The 18,181-nt window shown below is 46.9% G+C and overlaps 1 protein-coding gene across 10 annotated transcripts in view; it reads right to left on the bottom strand.

Moving 5' to 3' along the window:
* Positions 1–18,181, bottom strand: part of Foxn3 (forkhead box N3) — a 375,166-nt gene that overhangs the window by 24,809 nt on the left and 332,176 nt on the right. For 8 of the 10 annotated variants that reach the window (XM_041633433.1, XM_041633438.1, XM_041633435.1 and 5 more), the window contains one exon: positions 2,187–2,252. The exons of 1 other annotated variant lie outside the window; for it this stretch is intronic. In XM_041633433.1, the coding sequence (XP_041489367.1) occupies positions 2,187–2,252 (66 nt within the window). The remainder of the gene's footprint in view (positions 1–2,186; positions 2,253–18,181) is intronic. One more of the 10 variants, XM_041633441.1, reaches the window with a different exon arrangement.

Below are 18,181 nucleotides of genomic sequence, written 5' to 3'. Positions count from 1 at the left end.
TCTCTCTGCATTAGCTGCTCCTGCCTGTGTCTCCTTCCATGACCTTCACTGGCATCCTGGTTGGTGCCTGCCAGGGCCCTGGAGACCCTTCTTGGTTTGGGGCCCTCATGAAGGCTGTGGCTAGGTTTCTCACAGAAATGCTGAAAGCACTGAAAGAAATAAAGCTCTCTAAAATTATCCTACAGAGCCAGGAATGCAGCTCAGCCAAAGTCCACATTTCAATCTCATCTCTGGCTACATAACAAGCTTGGAGCCAGCTTGGGTCACATGGAACCCCACCTTAAAAAAAAAAAAGATAAAATAAAAAAGAATCTACACCTTTACCACATGAACACTTTTAAAACTCAACTCAGCACTCAGATATAAGTAGGGTTGGGGCTATCCCAGAGAGAGGATTACAGTCAGAGAGTTACAAGGATGGAGAGGGGAGCAGTTCATTTGGTCAAGAAAACATTAAAAACAATCCTGTTAGCAAATCAGGAGATCCTGACCTATGGTCAGGAGTCCAGGATGAGAGCCTTTCAGAAAAGACACAGAAGACTCTAAGTGCTTGATCCACATGCCCTGCCTTTCTTTTCCAGACTCTCCATTCTCCTTCTCAACCTAGGGACCAGTTCATCAGAAGGATATACACGTAAAGTAATAAACACAGCACACAGTGGCTAGGAGCTGAGGAAGGGGCTTGAATCTTAGCCGGCTCTGATCAGATCATGTTTCCACCACAATGGGCTGGTTATGTGACCTGATCCTAAGGACCTTTCCAGCCTGTGACTTAATTGCAGCCAGAGTCTGCAGCTTTTCCTGAAATGCCATCTAAAAATGGATTTTAAGTATAGATTTCTTTGAAACGTAAAGCATCACTCGAAAGCCATATTCCCGGCTAAGCAGGTTAACTGCTAGTTGCAGAACTATGCCTGTTGCGTACCTGCAGTGGATTGGGCTGGCCGGAGGTGTGGGCAGCCTCCCATTCCAAACGCCAGGAAACGGAGGTTAACCAAGGGGAATGAGAGTTCTGCAGTCAGGGCAGGTAAGGGCAGCCCCAGGCAGAGAGCCAGCTTGTCTGAGAATGCTTGGCAGTATCTCTTGGATTTTTTAAAATGCATACAAAGATGAAAGAGTGATGTCAAACTTCCTAAGGTTACCAGGAAGGCTATGACCAGGATCTGGAATTCCTATCAGTCCACCATAAACCTACTGTGGCTCTAAGGATGGGCGCTTTCTTGTGGGAAATGTCCATCTCCAAAGTGGGGGAACTCTCCTTGCTTAGAAGGCCATGGTCTCTTCAGAAGGCCAGAGAGTCCCAAACCCACTGGAATCCTAGTTGCAGGCACAAGACGGGCAGGTAGGCACCAGTCCCTAACGGTGTCACAGGACGATCTGCCATGCCAGTTACTTTCTGCACACGTGCGGCACGGCAGTGCCCGGACAGTAGGACAAACAGACCCTAGTGCACCACCTCTCCGCTCAGTGCGGCTCCGGCTGGTTGTGGGGTGTAGACAGATAGAGGCACTGGCCTCAAGTTGGGAGGAGAGCACGGACGTCTTCATTTCAGGTCAGCTATGAAGATGAGACAAGGAAAGACACCAGGAAGTGGACAAGAGTCCAGCCGAAGCAAAGCAAAGAGCTGTCAATCAATCTGACATTGCTCAGTGAGCCCTAATTAATTACATCGGCCTTGCCCTTCTCTCTGTGCCCACCTAGCACATAGGGCAAAGACGGTGCAATGTGATACTGCGCTTCCATTTTTAGGCTAAGCCACGTGGGCAGGCCAGACTTTCCATAACACACCCTAATTTATTATTGAAGCCCTCACGGAAAATACAACTGGGTGCTGCTTAGCCCTGCCATGGGTGAGCTGGTCCAGGGAACCTCACCTACAAAGCCATAGCAATGATTTCAGCAGGAGAAAGGTCTCCAGAAGAAGTGGTTAGGGGCTCTCTTTCTCATCTCCTCGTTCTGATGATGTGTGAGATCTCTCTCATCCTCAAAAGCACCTCTGCGCTGGCTCTTGCGTATGCATGGCTGCATGTGGACATGCAGAATGCATGTCAACACACACTTGCTGTGAAAGTGATCTTACAAGTGCGGGGCTATGTCGGCATTAGTTCTTCCTACAATCTGGGATGTAAATGAGAAGGTTAAGTTCACAAACTATGGCGCTGTATGCTATAGAAATATCTACTCACAACCTGCTTGTATCTCAGGGGGAGAATTCAAAAGCATCATGGCACTGGCAGCATCAATGTCGGGATCTGGAAAAATCAACCAATAAATAACATTATTTACAACGGGGCTGGTGTGTGTGCGTTTTCTTTCCCCCTGCAAAGTTACAGATTATGAATGTGATAGAGAAAGAAAATAACATCCAGGAACCAGATGAGGGATCTCAGACGTGACTTCTGTACCATTTGGACTTGAGAGAAAGAAAAGTTATTCTAGAATGAGATTTAAGGAACATGCTAGAATTTTTTTTTTTTTTAAATCTATAAGCATGTCTTCTGGCTTTGTTAATGTTGGGACCTGCACTGTGGGTGTCCGATAAGCTGCTGGTCTAGGTGGCCCTCAGCTTTTACCAGGGGTGGAGGAGCAGAAGAGCTGGTAACAATAGGAAGGTCAGCCTGGGATTCTTAAATGCTTGGGGGGGGGGGGGGCATGTCATAGCATCACCAGGAAGAGAAGGCATCAAATACACCTGCATCCAGTCAGAGATAAACAAGACATTTGGTCATTTTCATTCATCAGCAGAATGAAAATCGTATTTTAGGAGGCTACATGTGAACACAGCGCTGTTGGAGGTGATGAAGGCATTTAAAAGAAAAAAAAACACATAAAAATACAAAGAAAAGAATTTAAAAAGTTCTGATGTCAAAGGCGCAGTGCTTATGTTCTCATTTATTATTGCTTTTAATCTGCTCCTTCCCCAAATACTCATCACTTTATTGCTATAATTCTTAATAGGTTTCTGAATCCTTACCAATCCACCGGTTGACAGATGGCAGGTTATATAGAGACAGAGAAAAATATTATCCTCTTTAGAACTAAATTCATTTTCCTCTGAGAAACAGCAGCGCTGCTGCTATGGAAATGAAGGTCACCATGACAACGGTAAACAACCCCCAAGAATGGTCACTGAATAGGCTGAAAAGAACATCTGCCCCAGCCCAGCATCCCAGCTGCCCCGGGGCGAAATTCGCTAATAGTGCAGTGAGGCCTTGTGACAGAAGCTGCCGCCTGTCCCCTGTCTAAATAAATGAAGTGTGCAATTGAAGTCGACATCAAAATGCCTGCCCTTGCAGATTACTGCCTCTGCGTCTGCTAAGCCCAGTAACTAATGACTGGGGAGGGGGGGCTCGCACTTGTCAGTTTTTGTACAAATTACATACCAAAAAATTCAATTTACTACTAATGGCTCCATGGCACTTTATTTTGGGTATTATGCGAGAAAATTACTTTTTTACTGTTTAAAAAAAAGTACATTTTTCATACTTTATATGTGCAGTTTAATTCCAAGGGAGCAATGCAATGCATGATAAAGCCCCGTGAGCGATTAATAATATGGATATGCTGGTTTCAGAAGACAATGCCTCAAGAAAAAAAAAAGGTAAAGAAACTTCACTCTGCCCTTTGCTACTTGCCTGCAGGAGGCCTGTTACTTACACACCATAATGGAGTAAAACTTTATTTTAATAAGCACACTGTATGAGAAACGGGTAAATTAGCTTCTCTGGCAACTCCTGGGGTAACATTGCTCAAACAGTCAGTCCCTCCCCACTGACACATGTTCAGTGATTCACAGAAAAGCTTCAAGTTTCACTCTGCTCACGGCAGTGATGGCCCAGCAGTGATGGCCTTGGGCGCCCACGGGAGGCACGGGACAAGCATGGGCGTGGTGCCTCTTTGGAAAGAACTCTTTGCTTTCAGGGAGGAGCCCAAATACGTGCTTTTTCTTTTCCTCCTACAAACCTTCACTTTCATCTTTGTGAAGATTCAAATGCAACAGGTGGCCGGGGTGGCCCTCTGGGCTACAAGGTCCCTATCTCCCCAGGTGAGGGTCCAGAGGTAAGGGGGGAGCTAAGATATGCAATGGGGAGGGGGGAGGAAGTCTGAGGGCCACACAGCCTTAGTGGAAGAAAGACACAAGATGGATAGAGAGTGAAAAGCTACAGCAGCATCAACACTCACATGAATCACTGAGAACCTAAACTTGAGGGTCTACCCAACATCTCCCCATGACGCCTCCTACCCCACCCAAACCAAGCTAACTAATCAAGTACAGGATGCTGACACTCTTCCCCCACTTTCCACTGAGCAGATGGACCAGGTCTGATCCTCCACGCATGGAGTTGCTGATGCTATCAAGAACTCAAGCGCTCCCCACCCCAGGAATTCTGGGGGAACAGGTACGTTTCTCATGATCTAACAGACCATGCATGCCTGACACTCCCAAGTCCCAAATGGAGGCCAGGGCATGGGATCCTCACCCCCAACCCGTCATCCAAACACAATGACTACACAATGGTATGTGATCATGGACACAGGAATCCACCCTGTTGGCCCTTCTCCGGGCGGCTACAGTGAGTGCCTCCTCCTAAGCAGTGAACTGTATACAGAGATGGCTTGGATGCAATTAATCATGGTGGGTTTATACATTCGTATCCAAGTTACAGTGACCTCAATCAAGAAGAGCACAACGGAGAAATTAATTTCTGCCAGCCACCCCTGAGTTTCCGGGTGTTAGACTGCAGGTGCCCCCAAGAAACCACAGATTTGCTTCTGCTCTTTGTCTGTAATGTGGTATGATGTGGCATTGGTAGTTCCTGCCTTCCAGCTACTGTTGAGGTATTCCACTGAATGGCTACACGGTCGTTTGCTTACCCAGTCATTCTCTTGCAGAGTGATGTGTGATTCGCCCCTAGCTTTGAGAACTATAAAAAAAGCTACTATGAATGCTTGCACCGAACTTCTAGGACATGTTTTGTCATAGAGGGCTGTGAAGCCACTCTCTAGAGATATTGTACAAGGAACAAGCTCTAGCTGGTCCATATTGCATCAGCACTCGAAATCGTTAGCCATTTGGTGAGTATGTAATGGTGTTTCAGTGTGGTTTTGAGTTTGTATTTTACTAATGACAAATTGTGTTGTGTTTTCCCATGTGTTAAATTGTTCTTTGTGCATCTTCTTTTGGGAAAACTTTCAGTCTTTTATCCATTTTTAAATTGGGTTGTGCAACTTCTTCAGCTACACGGCGCACATATTCTGAAGCTTTGATGAGATATGTATTCTTCCAAGTCCATGACTTACTCAGCTTCTCGATAGTAAATATACTTCAACCAAGTCTTTACTTTCTCTGAGATCTGTTCTTTCACAGCTCACAGTTGAGACATTTTGTTAAATGGCATCCTTTTCTGTTTTCATCCATTAGTTTATAGAGTATATAATTATCTGAGTTCAATAGCCACACTCACAAGTAAATAAAAACAGTAGCAACCAATTGCATCCATCTCTTTCCTCATGTGGTATGCACGCTATCAGAGACCCCAACATTGTACAAACCAGAGTTAGCGGGGCCTCTGTGCCCCTAATCTGAACACTAGGCAGCCTCAGAGGACCCTTTGCCAGACATGTGTCTATGGTAAAGAATCCTGAGCTCTGCCACAAGGCCCTGGCCCACTGTGACAGCCACAGCTCTGCGGGATCCCTCCAGAAAGTCTCGGCGTTCGTTCCTATCTAATCACGAATGGAAGGAGCAATCGGGGAGTATAAAACATACGAACCAGGGGCTACAATCGAGTAAGTGTCTTCCCCACAGACCTATTCCAAGATCAACATATATGAAAATATCTGGAAACTGTTTGTGCAAAAAAACAAGTATTTCTGTATAGTCATAGGGATATGAATGAACATGTATTTATATTCAAACACATGACTCTATTTTTAAAATACGGGTTTAAAGCAGTGGTTCTCAACCTGTGGGTCATGACCCCCTTGGGGGTCGAATGGTCCTTAAGTAGGAGTTGCATATCACATAGCCTGCATACCAGATGTTTACATTACAAGTCATAGCAGGAGCAAAATTAGCAGTTATGAGTAGCAACAGATTAATTTTGTGGTTGGGATCACCACAGCATGAGGAACATGAGGAACTGTATTGAGGGGTCGCAGCATTAGGAAGGCTGAGAACCACTGGTTTAGAGTACTTCTCCTGATCTCTCTCTTTCTCTCTCTCTCTCTCTCTCTCTCTCTCTCTCTCTCTCTCTCTCTCCATGTGTGTGGCTTTAGTCTGAAAATATTAAGTTGGCCCCAATAAATTATTTTAATATTTGCTACTGTGCTCATCTACTGACACGGTTTATAATATAAACTTTGTCACAGGCAGGTTCCACCACAAGCACTGGGTGTGTGCACACACAGACGCATGTGTGTATGAGCGGCAGTATCTGCAGTTCACTAAGGGTCTTAGAAGGAATCTCCTGCTGAAAGGGGGCAACTCCCATATCTGTAAAATAGCTGGCTATAGCTTAATTGCTTTTCACTTAAAAATGTATCTCGGCAACCTTTTGTTAACATTATTGCTTATTGTTAACATAAGTTTTTGCAATGACGGTTTTATGTGGAGAAAACCACCTCACTGTACAGGCCCTCTCTTCTCAGCAGACGATGTCTTTCCAAGAAGGGAGGAGGAGCATATGAGATGACTATGGAATCTGCCAGGAGCTTGAGCTCTGCCCCACAAATCCTGGGAGCCCCCCTCCCCTCAACGTGCTGCCTCTGTAAGGCCCTCATTCAATATACCTCCTTTTGTCATTCCACCCGCCCTTCCTCTATCACTGATCCCCTTGGGTGACAGGGCCTTCATGGGTTTCCCCTCTGGTTTGCATTCAATAAAGTCGGTCACCTGAAGCCAAGATACTTTTTGATGGAAGCATCCATTTAGGGTAAGCTGGAAACAGTTTAGAGGCCAGGGGAGATATTTTGGGGTTTGGGGATTCTTCTGCTTCAGAGGAACACCTGATTCCACAGGAGGACAGCTAAGGAAAGAAGTGGGTGGACTATGTAGAATGTTCCCTCGGGTTCCTCCCATGATCCAGTGCAGTTTATCAGTCTAAGAAAAGATGATGGTATTTTGTTCAGGACTCATGAGGACCTCCCTGGTAGGAAAAGCATTTCTGTCGTATTTGGAAAGCCACAGTGAAGCAGAGGGGTTCAGAAGAATAAAACAGTATGACATTTTATTCTGAGATGAGGGATTCTCCCCAACAGCTCTGCAACCCAGTACAAGAAAGTAAACAATTTTACTACAGGTTAGTTCAGTCCGGCACCCAGCATGCTGCCACTGGTGCCTGGCAGAGTTCTGACCTTCATCCGTGCCGAGCCAATCCCAAATGCTGTACTGGAAGGATCCCCCCTTGATTACGCTTTGGTAATGGTATCTCTTCTCTGAACTGGTTATCTTTGATGTGGTATCTTTATCACGCCGCCTCTTCTCTGGAGTAAAGGGTGGCACGGCTTGTTTTCAAACCCTCTTTTCTTGAATGTACGCAAGTCGAATCATGCTAGTGAGAAAAACAGGCTTCCAAGCGTTTGCCATCGGTGATTCAGCTGCTTGGATCAGGATAACACTGAATCTTGCTTTCCAGGCACGTGGAGAAGGTTCCCTTCGGGAGTAGTGAGGTTTCCCCCGTGGGCAGAACGGGGAAAAGGCACTAGATAGATGCGGCGGGAGGACTGCCAGGTTCAAGTCCTGTGTCTGCTGCTTGTTACCACGGAACTTTGATGCTGCTGGGCCTGACCTCGCTCAGTTTAAAATGGCGTGGGACACGAGGAGTCCGAGTCGGTACCAATTTCCACCTTGTTCTAGCTTCTTGTAATGTCACTTGACGTCTTCTGCCCTTTCTGATTTGTGGCTGACAACACTATGGACTCCCAGGGACACCTTCCAGTTGGGACATCTGTTGCAAAGCCTCTGGTGTCTGAGGACAGTCACACCAAGGCTGGGAGAACAACTATTCCCTGCAAAGCTGTGGTCTATGGGGATGGGTGTTTTGTGGTTCTTGGTAAGACTTCTGTTGGGTGACAGACAGAAGTGCCTGGAAAGACCATGTGTTTAAAGCAACCTCAGAATATAAAGGTCAACAGAAAGCACTGGCTCAGTTCAGACTTTAAAAAAAGAAAAGACAAAGCTCAGAACTGACAGACCCGCCAAAATGACAACAGCAAAACATTTTTCAGATAGCAACCTGGAGATTTATTTATGCTTGAACTCATTTGATCTTCCATACAGCGAATATATTCTCCTTCTCTGCTCGTCCTTACACCTCAGGTGTTTTACTTGAGGTAGTCTCTAAGTAATTCCTCAAAAGACACGAGAAAAAATGGCACATACTGAATATGAGTGCAGGCATGGACAATCAGATGCACGCATGGACGTCCTCTGACAGCCCTTCCTACACAGTGAGTGGGCTGTGGAGGGCTCTTCCTTACCTGACTCACTCACTGTTGTAGCCTCAGCACCTACGCTACTCGGGACCTAACAGAGTGGAGACAGGCACTCATGGGATAAATGAATGGGTGACCTTATCTTACCCTCTGCTCAGGTGACTAGACCTATCTGGAACGCAGCCCTCAGCTGGGAATGGTACCTGGGTGCTAGGCTCTGGATGGATAGCAAAGTCACAGCCCCCAGTGATAGAAACCCAGGTTTGTAAAAACCAGGGGGCACGGAATTACATACGCACAGGAAAGATAAGGCTCCTTGCAGCAGGAATGCAAAGCAAGAGGCTGTGAATGTAACCCCAGAAAGCGCAGAAAAAGATAAGTGAATGGGGGGGGGCGGGTGGAGAAGAAATAAAAGGAGGACGTGACCCTTCTAGGTATGGGTTGAGGAGAAGCTTTATTGTAGGTATAAGGGAGGTAAGAGGCAAAGGCATCTAGGCAAGTCCGGAGTGGATCTGGCTGACAGGCAGAGCCAGGCCATCCATGAGGAGAGGGAAAAGGGGCAAGGGGACAGGAGGAGAGAGGAACCTGGAGTGACTGCCAAGAGGCCGAAAGGGAAAAGGACAAAATGACTGGGTTATTAAGGGAAGAGCAACTGGGGGAAAGAGCAGTTCAGGCCCTGGGCTAGAGAGTTCAAGTTGGGGGATAAGGTATGCCAGCCAAGAGGGCCCTTTAATAAGTAGGGACTGAGGGATGCTGGGAGACTGTGGAGGCCAGTGTCAGCTTTGATCGGTTAATTGAAGGAAAAAGGACCTGATCAACAAGAAACACTAGAACATGAGAAAAACAAGCAATAAAAAAATGCACAAGGATGCACAGCATTTCCCGGGGGCTGAGTAGATCTGCTCAGTTTCTCTTACTGCGAAGCCAGTGTTTCTCAACTGGGGGCGATTCTGCTCCCCCTCCCTGCCCAAGGACATATGGCAATGTCTGGAAACATTTTTGAATGGCATGGCTGGATGGGATGGTGTTTAACATTCCATGGTGTGCAGGATAAAACAGTATCCGGTCCATACATGATAGGGGGAAGCGGGGCTGGCTGAGTTAACATGTACACATGCTACAGCTGAGAAAAGAAACTTCTGAACCATTGTCTTAAATAGAGCACACCAGGCACACATAAAAATTCACCTTGTTGCTAATGCCTGCTTTCCCTTTGCCTAAGCAAAATCTCTGCAAGAGATATAGGATATCTCCATTTGTGGCTTTGAAATCACTGAAGCTTTGGCTTCTGTTGCAATCAATCAAGATATCCAAAGCAGCTGCAACAGAAGGTGGTTGGGAGCACTGTCGGCTCCTGTGACGTCACTTGCCACCAGCACTTCCACTTCCCCTCTGTTATGAAGACAGAAGCCTTAAGTGGGCTGCACCGGGGAAGAAACGGTAATGAGAGGGAGGATCTACAGGCACAGCAACTAAGATGGGGTAGGGAGAGCAGGACTACCGGCTTTGGGAGAAGACAAAACTTCCCACAAAAGCTGATGCCAGGGTGTAACTTCAACATTGTCTTCATGATAGGGGATGGACACAGAGGCAGCAGGAGGACATCATCAGAGAGGACTCAGTCAGTTAGGCTGGTGGCCCAGGCCTCTAGCCCTGGAGTTGGGTACTTTAGACAGCTCAGGCATCCCTGACAAGCTAGTATCTCGCCACTTGGGAACAAAAGCAGGGGGATTGTCCAGGCGCTTCAGGCCAGCATGATCTACACAGAAAGTTCCAGGCCAGCCATGGGGACACCTTGATTAAAAGAAGTATTCTGCAGGGAAGTGGTGGTGGTGGTGGGGTTATTGTTTAGAGAGAGGATAAAAGTGCTGGCTGAGCAAGCCCCATGACCTGAGTTCAAATCCTGTAGCCCCTTAAAAAGCTGAATGTGGTGGCCCTATGCCTGCAATCCCAGCATTCATGGCAAGACGGGAAGCAGAGACAGAAGAATGATCTAGAAGCTCCAGGGGCAAACGAGCCCGGCATAAACAGGAGCAGAGACAAGGCAGACCCTTCCTCAGCAAGCTGGGGAAAGAGGCCACCTCCTGAAAGTTGTCCCCTGACCTTAATACATGTGCTGTGATAAAAGCACACTCACATAAGCAAAAAAATACGTGTGCATGTACACAAACTTACATAAAATCAAGAAAAAATTAAAAGGCCCCCAAGAAATGGAGGTTGTCTTTGGGCTTCAGAGAGACCCAGAGGCACTGAGAACACCTCCATCCTCGCCACACTCTTGCTATCTCAGACGTGGCTCATCTGAGACCCAGAGAGATCACAGGTCCCTGAATCTGATTCTCCACACAGGATATATATCCAAAGGGATCTTCCCAAACTCTTGTTGCTCTGAAGACATGACACAAGTTCAAAACCAACAATAAACAACAAAAAAACTGAGAGCCAGCTGCTAGGGCCAGGGGAGAGGAGGTGTGAGCCATACTGCAATTTAGCTGTTAGGAGGCTCTCATTTCCACATCTGAGTCTTTCTCAGATTCCAACCTGGCCAGGAAAATCTAGAGAAAGAAGTACCTGGGTTCAAGTGGTAGCATCAGCAGGAACTCTGAAAACTAGATAAACATTGATCTAAAAAACACCCAAGTCCAAAGCAGCTTTCTCACCTATGCCTCCAAACCCACTTATTACCCTAACTCCACTTCCCTGCTGAGCTCAGAGTGCGTCCCAGCCTGGAAATCAGACGCCAGCCAGGGCTGGGGTCTCTCTAGGTCCACCCGGCCCATCTCTAAGGTGGCACAGACGGGTCTGGGCTGGAGGATCTCAGGGTCAGACACTGTCACTGCTGCTGTTTCTCTGCTAGAGAACAAAAAGCAGCATGACAGCCATTTCCAGGCAGAAGCTTCCACACATCCGTGTGCTCTTGGCAGCATGAAGACCTTACCGTTGACGTCCTCTGTCTCGGCGGAGTGCTGCAGGCCACACTGTTTTGTTGAACCTGCTTCCAAAAGCAAGCGAGCCCCACGCCTGCAGTTTTAGCCCATGGGATCACTCCACACCATTCGTCTGGTGTTTGAAACTTCACGAATGTTTGCCCCCGAAATGCCTTTGACTGACTGACAGATGTCTTTCTACCAGCTGCCTGAGAGCCAAACAAGCTCCAATTGATTGTAAAAAAACAATCCAATCTTCTAGACTTGAAGACGAGGACAAGGGTGGCAAGAGACTTGGCACAGGTCAGGGTTTTGTTCTGTGGGTCATGGGAAGAGGAGTTGAGTCCATGAGCTGCCCTCGGGGCTTGGAGTCTCTGCTTTGAAAACCTCTTGCTTACTGGTAGTTTTATTTGTTGTTTGTTTTCAACTAGGGACATAGCTCGAGTCTCTGGTGCATGCTGGCTTCCTGTGGGGCCAGGGACAGAAATGGGGACTCCTACAAGAGCTCTGAAGCCCCCACAGACTGCCCGCCTTAGTATCTGGGAGGAAAGACAAGCCAAACCCATAAGCTGGAGACAACTAGGTGCTTGAGATGATAACAGAAACCTGGTGGGAAACCTGAGCGCCCAGACAGCTGGGCAGCTAACTGGCAGGTTAGGGCACCTGTCCTCGGCCTGCTTGCTCCCTCCATGCTGCCAGCTTGCCTGCCCAGTTCCCGGTTCCCCCAACCAACTACTCCCCATTTACTGGAAGACCAGCTACTGCTCTGCCCTCCACCCCAGAATCCACTTCCTCTTTTTGTAAAGTGCTCAGAGTTCCTGGCCTCCACTGGGAGTAGTGAGGTTCATGGCTGCTGAAACAGTAATTCCACAAGCAGGGCATCTTCAGCGGCGCAGGCTTCAAATGGGCGAATGTGCGAAGCCACTTCTCCAGGAGGAGCGAAGCCTTAGCTTGACACTGGCTAGCGCAGGAGCCAGTGGAAATAAGGCTCAAAACCTGCTACTCACATGCTCCTGGAGGTGTCAGGACCCCAGAATTTACTATGAAAACTTGGTTGTTCAAATCCTGTCTGGGGTATCTTATTAGAAAGATAGATATAAACAGATGGGTATACAAGTGAATATCTCCTCTCTTTCTCACACACAACAACAACAAACCCTCCCCAAACCAAAATAAAATACCAGACTACCTATCCAGAAGTAAATTATACTCTTTTTCAACAAAAACAAGGCCCCTTACATGAAAGTCCAGGCCACTCCACATGGTAAGGAGGCTACCAGGGAAGGCAGGCTGAGTTACAACTCGCTCAAATTTTATTTTCCTCTGGAACAGAAGTCTAATGTAAACCTCTCCTGTAGGAAGTGCTAACCAAGGGTCAAAGCTGGTGGTCAAACAGCAGCCTGAGCCAAGCAGGCCCAAGGTCAGGCCTGTCTGGTTAGTGCTGGGAGGGAAGATGATGGGGGAGGGGACGAATCTTAGCGCCCTTCTGACCCCTGTAGGCAATTAACTACATTTCCAAGAAGGAGGTACCCTTATGTTTAACTCTGTAGGCATAACTGGACATAATTAGACGTCATAATTATGGCTCTCTTTCTAAAATGTGACCATAGTATCCACGTTGACCTCTGGTGGCAGCCTGGCCTCCAGGCTGGGAAGTACAAACATTGAGGATCCAGCCTCTAGCCAATGGCCTTACCACCGTGGACAGCCAAGGCCCCCCAGAAACTTCTAAGGTCAGGCATGTACACTTACTCTCTGGGGAGCAAACGTGGGATCTATTTGGGGTTTCCTAATTATCCCTTTGCACTGAGAAATATTTTACTTTAAACAGACCCAGACTAAGCCAGGGCCTTGTCGCCTCTCAGGGCACGTGGGAAGGGCCAAACGGCCATTCAAATTAATATGCCAGTAATTACTGTGCGTCTACCGGCTAATTACCCATGAAATGACCAAGTTGAAAAGATCAATTTCTGATCAGCTTTTCGCTTGCGTGTTTTGTGAAAGTTGCCATGGAGGCTCTAGGTCACTTAAAAATGCCGATGTATTATTATTAGTTGATTATACCCTATCAGCCCCCAACCAGCCAGAGATCTAAGCTTAGCTTAATCATGCTACTGAATAAAACACTCCACAGAAAGCCAAACAGGGTTTTCAGATGGGCAGAGAGCTCTCAGCTCTGGGCAGAGAAACACAGGATTTGTGAGGTGAAGGGATACCCTGAAACCATGTTACGGATGAAAAGGAAGAGAGGGGCCCAGGTAAAGTGAGAGAGCAGCCCACAGGACCCACCCTGAATGGTGAAGACTGACTCTCCATTCCAGCCATGCCCAGGAAAAGAAGACCAGAGCGCTCTCTTTTTAACACAAGGGTCCCAACAACACGATACCTCCCAGGGATATCTGGAAAATGCTTTGGACTTCTCCTACTACCCCACAAGTCCAAATAAGATGGCAGGAACTCCAAAAGACCATTTCAGAGTGTCTCTTTTAGCTCACAAATCCGACACATTTTACTGTCAAGGTGTGACTTAGTAATGAATGTTACTGTTTTCAGGATCCCACCTGAGTCCCCCACCCCTTTCCTTTTCAAGGACATCTGGACCTTTACTTTTTACTGTGGTCCCTTACACAATCCAGATAGAGTCAACTTCTTTAGAACAGTACTTTATATCTTCAGCTAATTGCTCGGAAAATAAAAAAAAAAATGAGGTATCACAGGATTCACTAACCTCTGCCAGGCTTAAAAGAGAAACGGGAAGCTCCCAAGTTCAGTAACAACAGTAGCAGAGGGCTTTCCAGACAAGTCCCGTCAACACCCAAACCCAGTCCAGAGGCGATTCCCACTTGGAGGCATGAACTTTGAACAAATGGTCTCAAGAAATACAGTTTTTACCCATAGACTTCTCTCTGAATAGGACTGCCCGGGAGTGAATGATGGTTTTCTGTATTTGTGAACGCTTTATTCAGTGACGAGAAATAAAACCACTACTCAGAGGTGTCCCAAACTAGAGTTTAAATAGAGGAATAATTGCCTCCTTGCATCTCTAGGCATGTCACCAGTGAGATATACCACCCCAGCACGGTTTTCTTTTGGTTCAGCAGGAGAAAGCAAAGGGACTGGGTGTACACCACAACTAAGGCTTTTAATGGAGACCAGCTCATTTGCATCTCAAAGCCTGCTCCCTACAGGGCTACCAATGCCAACTGCACAGATCAAATGCCAGGGGCACAGCCATCGAGGTGCGAAGGGAGGAACTTTTAGAGGGACAAATTCTCAAACGTACATTAATTATTGGACATTTCTCGTGTTATTTAATGGCCAAGAAGTTTAGTGCCACACATGACAAGGATTCTCTGACTACGGGCTCCTGGGCTATGGTCCCTGGGCGTGGGCTCCACTGACTATCCCACAGATAGCCACTCTCACAAGCTCACATCCTTGTCACGGGCCCCCAACCCCCAGGCTTTGCTTACTGCTCAGTAAAGGAGCATCCACCACATGGATCCCAAGTGTTATAGTGACAGACAGTCACAGATCAAACACCTTCCTTTTCCATTTCAATTAAGAGCTCGGAACTCAACTGCAGACTCCATTAGCTTCCTGAGTGGTATCCGGTGAAAGAAAGTGGTAAAAAAACAAAACAAAACAAAACAAAAAAACCACGGAACCCTGGACCCAGGAGATGACTCAGTGGGTAAAGAAAGCACTTGCCACACAAGCCCAGTAACCTGTGTTTGGATCCCTGGAATGTGCATAAAAAGCCAGATGCTGCAGGGCACGCCTGTAATCTGTGCATTCTCAAGGAGATCCGTGGAGATGGGATAACTGTCCTGGGCTGGCTTGCCTGAATTATGCAGCAGTGGCATAAACAAGAGAGACCTTGTCTCAACAGCTGTCCTCTGACCCCTGCACCGCGGCATGTGCATATGAGTCCACAATAACTAAGGAAATAGCAGCAATAGCAGTATTATCGGGCTGCCCCATTGGCTGTCAAAATGGATCAGGTTTTAAGAGTAAAATATGCCAGGCATGGTGGCACCTCCCTGCAGTTGGAGGCAGAGACAGACAGATCTCTGTCTATCTTGGCCTACCCTAGAGAGTTCCAGGACAGCCAGGGGTACACAGAGAAACCCACGACTCAAAAAAAAAATAAATAAACAAAAATCAACACAACAAAAACAACCAAAGAGTAGCAGCACTCTCCTGAAATCCCAGCACCCTGGTAGTTTAGGGGCTCCAGGCCATCCTTGGCTACATAGAAAGTTATGTGCCAGCCTGGGCTTACATGAGAACCTGTTATAGACAGACAACAGAACTTGGGAAGCTGGAGAATTGCTACACAGCAAGATTTAGGGGGAAAAAAGAGAAAGAAAAGAAAAGAACGAGAAAAAGAGGGAGGATTATGGGAAACATTCCAGTCATATACAAAGGCTGCCATCTGCGGAGTGAAGTGTTCTGCTCACCCTGTTTTTCGTTTTATTCTCCAAATAACCTGTCCATTTGGTACTGCAGAAACACAATGTCTAGCTGTCTATTTGCTCTAAGCACTTTGCAAAAAAAAAAAAAAAAAAGAACAACAACAAAAAGATAGTTAATGACTCCAATATGGATTTAATTATTGACTCCATTTCATAAATAAATAAATAAATAACAAATAGATGAATAAATAGATAGATTTGGGGTGGAGAAGAAGGCTGAGAGAGCCTGATGAATTGAGTTTGATCTCCGGGACACACATATTGGAAGAGAAGTAACTCCAAATGTCCTTTGACCTCCACTTGTGCCCCCATATAGACATATAAGTAAATTCTTTAAAAAAATGTTAATTTATGCTGGACATGGTTGATGGTGGCGCACACCTTTAATCCCAGCACTAAGGAGGCAGACACAGGCAGATCTCTGTGAGTGCCAGGCCAGCCTGGTCTATAAATCCCAGGACAGCCAGGGCTGTTACACAAAGAAACCCTGTCTCAAACAAACAAACCAAACAAACAAACAAAAAAAAACCCAGAAAGTTAATTTATTTGATTGATTTATAAAGTATAGGTGCTTTTCATCATATACTGTCCCATTAAGCTGGCTAACACCGCTGTGCATAAACCGTTCTACTAGAGCTCAAACTGGAAGCCATTTTGGAGACCAAGCTTTGCGGTGAGCTCACTGTTGCCACCATCTTCACGTTTGTTCTACCCAGGTCATCTTTGCCTCCTTTGCTAAGAAGGCAGAAAAGCCCTCACCCAGCCCTTCATCATAGGCAGCTGTGAGGACTGTGCTCCCTCTACCTGCTTCTCATGAGCATGGATGGAGACCCAAACTAAGGCAGTGTCTGTGTGAGGGAGGAGAGAACCTGGAGAGAGGTGCGAGATACAGGAGGAGGGACTGGGCCAGGTGTTCAGTCCACAGACAGGTTTAGTGGACCTGCATGTAAACAGGAGGCACCTGTATGTGCTTCTGGGGCGGGTCTGAAAGTCACAGACTCACAGAAAGGAGCTGGGTTTAGATTCACGCAGCGGAGGATTGGTCTCCCTCCTGAGCATGTCAGGGGCAATAGGGCAGCATATTCTCTTGGTGATAGGAAACATGATCCTAAGGCCTCCGGTGCTTGTGAAATTTTCACATGAGTAAAACATGCAGTTACACGCAGTGAGGTTTTTGACTAAATGTATCTACCCAGAATTCATGTGGGGCCACAACCCTAACACGTTTGTTATTTGGACACAGGAGAGATGGTTCTGGACTGGGGAGATGACTCAGCCCAGCAAAGGGCCTGCCAAATAACAAGGTTCTGAGGTCAGATCTCTAGAACCCAAGCAAAAAGCTGGGTGTGGTGGCGTGTGCCTAAAACCCCACCTCTAGAGGGTCAGGGACAGGCGGAGCCCTAAGGCCAGTCCAGCCATAACAGTGAGCTCCAGGTTCAGTGAGAAACTCTCTCTCAAAGAATAAAGGCAGAGAGCAGCCAGGGAAAGATACATCAGCTGGCCTCTGGACACCACACACACGTGCACACCCGTGCACCTGCAAGCACACATTCACAACCCACACTAACAAGTATGTGCAACATAAACACAGACGGTGCTAACATGCATGTTGTCACCATGTAAACAGAGATGGTGCTATCATGCATGTTGTCACCATGAAAACACAGATGGTGCTATCATGTATGTTGTTAACATGTGCTGTGCTTCCAGGGATTCCTGAAGATTTTTTTAACCAAGCCCCTTACGAACAAACACGCAAACAAAACGTGCAAAGCGTCTCTCAAGAAGTGAGAAAACTGCTAAAGATGAAATAGATGCGTGCACACTCTCTCCACACTTGGGTAATGTATCTTTCTGATTATCAACCAACAAGCCCCGGCAGGTTACCCAGCACAAATGGCTTCTATTTCCTTGTCTGCTAAATGAGGGAGTTTCTTTATCTGCATTAATGGGGCCGGAGTGGATCTTTAAAGTAGACATGTTATCATCCAGGGTCGCATCCTCCAACGTATCTTAGGAAGGACAAGGTCTGGTACATAAGACTGCTCGCCTCTACCCAATACAGGATCCCCTCGGCCTGAATGGGAAGGCTGTCCTTTCTGGGCCTTCTGGTTTGGCTAATCTCTTTATGTCTCTTTGCTCTGCTGCCCAGACAACTCCACAGCAAACAAAGGCCTGGGTTTCCACCAGCCAGCTCCAAATTGGGAACCTGCCTATTTTGTTAGCTTTGGGGCAAAGGGAGGCAGCAAACAGCAGCTTTTGTGAGCCAAGCTGGGGAGACTCTTTACTCAATTAGGACCATGAAAAGGTGAAGACTGTTAAAGGGCTCTCTCCAGGGCC

This window comes from Microtus oregoni, unplaced genomic scaffold (genome assembly GCF_018167655.1).
Source record: "Microtus oregoni isolate MIOR12 unplaced genomic scaffold, Mior012 000043F_ref0000047, whole genome shotgun sequence".
NCBI classification, from domain to species: Eukaryota; Metazoa; Chordata; class Mammalia; order Rodentia; family Cricetidae; genus Microtus; species Microtus oregoni.
This window is presented reverse-complemented; position numbering and strand designations above follow the sequence as displayed.